This window comes from Procambarus clarkii, chromosome 31, assembly GCF_040958095.1.
Source record: "Procambarus clarkii isolate CNS0578487 chromosome 31, FALCON_Pclarkii_2.0, whole genome shotgun sequence".
Classification (NCBI taxonomy): Eukaryota; Metazoa; Arthropoda; class Malacostraca; order Decapoda; family Cambaridae; genus Procambarus; species Procambarus clarkii.
In genome coordinates this window covers 34,649,563-34,654,223 of record NC_091180.1, presented here as the reverse complement: position 1 = coordinate 34,654,223, position 4,661 = coordinate 34,649,563, and the positions used below count along the sequence as shown (strand labels likewise).

General features: G+C 42.1%; 1 protein-coding gene across 1 annotated transcript in view; it reads left to right on the top strand.

The window, feature by feature from the left end:
* Positions 1 to 2,354, top strand: part of LOC123758927 (dentin sialophosphoprotein-like) — a 71,506-nt gene extending 69,152 nt beyond the window's left edge. Inside the window, exon 5 of the mRNA XM_069334280.1 lies at positions 1,933 to 2,354. Coding sequence (XP_069190381.1) covers positions 1,933 to 2,354 — 422 coding nt within the window. The remainder of the gene's footprint in view (positions 1 to 1,932) is intronic.
* Positions 2,355 to 4,661: the final 2,307 nt, after the last annotated feature.

The window sequence follows — 4,661 nt, the reverse complement described above, 5'->3', positions numbered from 1 at the left end:
CAACTTCTACAAGGAGCTATCAACTTCTACAAGGACCTATCAACTTCTACAAGGAGCTATCAACTTCTACAAGGAGCTATCAACTTCTACAAGGACCTATCAACTTCTACAAGGAGCTATCAACTTCTACAAGGAACTATCAACTTCTACAAGGACCTATCAACTTCTACAAGGAGCTATCAACTTCTACAAGGACCTATCAACCTCTACAAGGACCTATCAACTTCTAGAAGGAGCTATCAACTTCTACAAGGAGCTATCAACTTCTACAAGGAGCTATCAACTTCTACAAGGACCTATCAACTTCTACAAGGAGCTATCAACTTCTACAAGGAACTATCAACTTCTAGAAGGAGCTATCAACTTCTACAAGGAGCTATCAACTTCTACAAGGAACTATCAACTTCTACAAGGAGCTATCAACTTCTACAAGGAACTATCAACTTCTACAAGGACCTATCAACTTCTACAAGGACCTATCAACCTCTACAAGGACCTATCAACCTCTACAAGGAACTATCAACTTCTACAAGGAACTATCAACTTCTACAAGGAACTATCAACTTCTACAAGGACCTATCAACTTCTACAAGGAACTATCAACTTCTACAAGGAACTATCAACTTCTACAAGGAACTATCAACTTCTACAAGGAACTATCAACTTCTACAAGGAACTATCAACTTCTACAAGAAACTATCAACTTCTACAAGGAACTATCAACTTCTACAAGGAACTATCAACTTCTACAAGGAACTATCAACTTCTACAAGGAACTATCAACTTCTACAAGGAACTATCAACTTCCACAAGGAACTATCAACTTCTACAAGGAACTATCAACTTCTACAAGGAACTATCAACTTCTACAAGGAGCTATCAACTTCTACAAGGAGCTATCAACTTCTACAAGGAGCTATCAACTTCTACAAGGAACTATCAACTTCTACAAGGAGCTATCAACTTCTACAAGGAGCTATCAACTTCTACAAGGACCTATCAACTTCTACAAGGAACTATCAACTTCTACAAGGAACTATCAACTTCTACAAGGAACTATCAACTTCTACAAGGAACTATCAACTTCTACAAGGAACTATCAACTTCTACAAGGAACTATCAACTTCTACAAGGAGCTATCAACTTCTACAAGGAGCTATCAACTTCTACAAGGAGCTATCAACTTCTACAAGGAACTATCAACTTCTACAAGGAGCTATCAACTTCTACAAGGAGCTATCAACTTCTACAAGGACCTATCAACTTCTACAAGGAACTATCAACTTCTACAAGGAGCTATCAACTTCTACAAGGAGCTATCAACTTCTACAAGGAACTATCAACTTCTACAAGGAACTATCAACTTCTACAAGGAACTATCAACTTCTACAAGGAACTATCAACTTCTACAAGGAGCTATCAACTTCTACAAGGACCTATCAACTTCTACAAGGAACTATCAACTTCTACAAGGAACTATCAACTTCTACAAGGAACTATCAACTTCTACAAGGAGCTATCAACTTCTACAAGGACCTATCAGCTTCTACAAGGAACTATCAACTTCTACAAGGAGCTATCAACTTCTACAAGGAACTATCAACTTCTACAAGGAACTATCAACTTCTACAAGGAACTATCAACTTCTACAAGGAACTATCAACTTCTACAAGGAGCTATCAACTTCTACAAGGACCTATCAACTTCTACAAGGAACTATCAACTTCTACAAGGAACTATCAACTTCTACAAGGACCAACAACTTCTACAAGGAGCTATCAACTTCTACAAGGAACTATCAACTTCTACAAGGAACTATCAACTTCTACAAGGAACTATCAACTTCTACAAGGAACTATCAACTTCTACAAGGAGCTATCAACTTCTACAAGGACCTATCAACTTCTACAAGGAACTATCAACTTCTACAAGGAACTATCAACTTCTACAAGGAACTATCAACTTCTACAAGGACCAACAACTTCTACAAGGACCTATCAACTTCTACAAGGAACTATCAACTTCTACAAGGAACTATCAACTTCTACAAGGAACTATCAACTTCTACAAGGACCAACAACTTCTACAAGGACCTATCAACTTCTACAAGGAACTATCAACTTCTACAAGGAACTATCAACTTCTACAAGGAACTATCAACTTCTACAAGGACCAACAACTTCTACAAGGACCTATCAACTTCTACAAGGAACTATCAACTTCTACAAGGAACTATCAACTTCTACAAGGACCAACAACTTCTACAAGGACCTATCAACTTCTACAAGGAGCTATCAACTTCTACAAGGACCTATCAACTTCTACAAGGAACTATCAACTTTTACAAAAGATAGCAAAACAGTGTTGCCACTCTACACCCCAAAAAAAAAAAAGATTCACTATAAACATGATTCCCAACATTGCCAAAAACCATCTTATAAGCAAAATCTTTAAATTAAACACAAGCACTGAAATTTCCGTCAACTTGAATAAATTCGTCAGAGATAATACAGGATGTATTATAATACAGCATGTTAAATATTAAACCCCCACTGTTGGACGTCAGGCTGCGAGCAGCCGCGTCCAACAGCCTGGTTGATCAGTCCAGCAACCAGGAGGCCTGGTCGACGACCGGGCCGCGGGGACACTAAGCCCCGGAAGCACCTCAAGGTAACCTCAAGGTGTACAAGTCGTTCAAAACTGCAATAAAAAAGATTGGATATTCTTACCAAATAATTGAATAATTGCACCTTGCATCTAGACTGCAGGTTTACCCCCTCTGTAAATAAGCTTTGATTTACATAAGTTGTATTTTATTTTACCGATAAGAAGAAACATTCCTTTAATTAAGACTTTGTAAACAAAACAGCCCTCTGACAAAAGGCAGCAGGTGGGCATAAAAGATAAAGGTACACACACACAAAAGCTACAACAGTCTCAGGTTGAATCTCCACAATAGGAATAAGAAAAGGAAAAGGAAATATATGAAGTTCTTGGCCAACGGTATGTAGGCAAAGGAATCCTGATAAGCATCTTGAGAGGGAGAGAGAGAGAGAGAGAGAGAGAGAGAGAGAGAGAGAGAGAGAGAGAGAGAGAGAGAGAGAGAGAGAGAGAGAGAGAGATCTTTTGTAAGGTGTTGTCTGTGGGTATTCAAACAATGTGATTTACTCTGTACTTCGTTGTGAATACCTAAAAAGCTAGCTGGCTGGCTGGCTGGCTGGCTGGCTGGCTAGCTGGCTGTCTGGCTGGCTAGCTGGGTGGCTGGCTGACTGACTGGCTGGCTGGCTGGCTGGCCGGCTGACTGGCTAGCCGACTGGCCGGCTGGCCTGGGATTCGAGTCCTAGCGGAAGTGCATCTCTTGCTTAGGAATAAGATGAAACCCATTTCCCTTATCCTCGTGTCCTTTCCTTAAGGTGCGGCAACCAACTGATCAAAATAAACCATTTATACAGCAAATACAGTAATACTGCGCACTGGCGCACAAGGAACATGCGCTCGCCGGCGCACGCCAACCTTACAGCCATTCCCAAGACCACATAGAGTCTTCACTTACAAATTGGGGTTCTCTTGGTCTAATGGCCTGCCCACAATGGTTGGGTAATTGGCGCCATAACCTATTGTGGTCAGGCTTGGGATGAGATCAGCCGGGCCTGGTGTGGGTTGTGTGGGTGTGGGTGGTGTGGTTGTGGTGTGGGTGTGTGGGTGTGTGTGTGTGGGCGTGGGTGGTGTGGGGATGGGTGTGGGCGTGTGTGTGGGCATGGGTGGTATGGGTGTGGGTGTGTGTGGGTGTGGGTGTGTGTGGGTGTGGGTGTGTGTGGGTGTGTGTGGGTGTGGGTGTGTGTGGGTGTGTGTGGGTGTGGGTGGGTGTGGGCGTGGGCGTGGGTGGTGTGGTTGTGGGAGTGTATGGGCGTGTTTGTGGGAGTGTGTGGGAGTGTTTGTAAATTTCATTCATTGTAAAATGTGTGTATGGATTGGGTTGGGTGTGTGTGCGTGTGTGTGTGCTCACCTATTTGTACTCACCTATTTGTGCTTGCGGGGGTTGAGCTTTGGCTCTTTGGTCCCGCCTCTCAACCGTGTGTATGTATGTGTGTGTATGTATGTATGTGTATATGTGTGTGTATGCATGGTGTCACACGATACCACAGCGTAAAATCCACGTTCACTCACCTGTCTTTGCAGCAATAGCACCTCTAGCTCCTGGGTTCCGCCTCCCCCTCCCCAATCTCTCCCCAACCGCCTTTATCACCCCCAAAACCGTACATAGATTTGATCGTATTTTTTTGCATTAAATTCACTACATGACGAAAATGGACCAAAACACACACAGAAACTTGTTTGTGTGCTTCCCCATTTGCCTATATAATTCTATGTGGAAGTGTCTATGGAAAATAATTTTGTCCATAATATACGAAATAAATTATATATGTCCAACATATATTAGATAAAACATTAGTAAATATTATGAGAACAGTAAGTTGTGTAGCTGTACTTACAGAGGCTGCGTTGGTGAGCGTTAGTGATGATTGGTGAGCGTTGGTGATGATTGGTGAGCGTTGGTGATGATTGGTAAGCGTTGGTGATGATTGGTGAGCGTTGGTGATGATTGGTGAGCGTTGGTGATGATTGGTAAGCGTTAGTGATGATTGGTGAGCGTTGGTGAT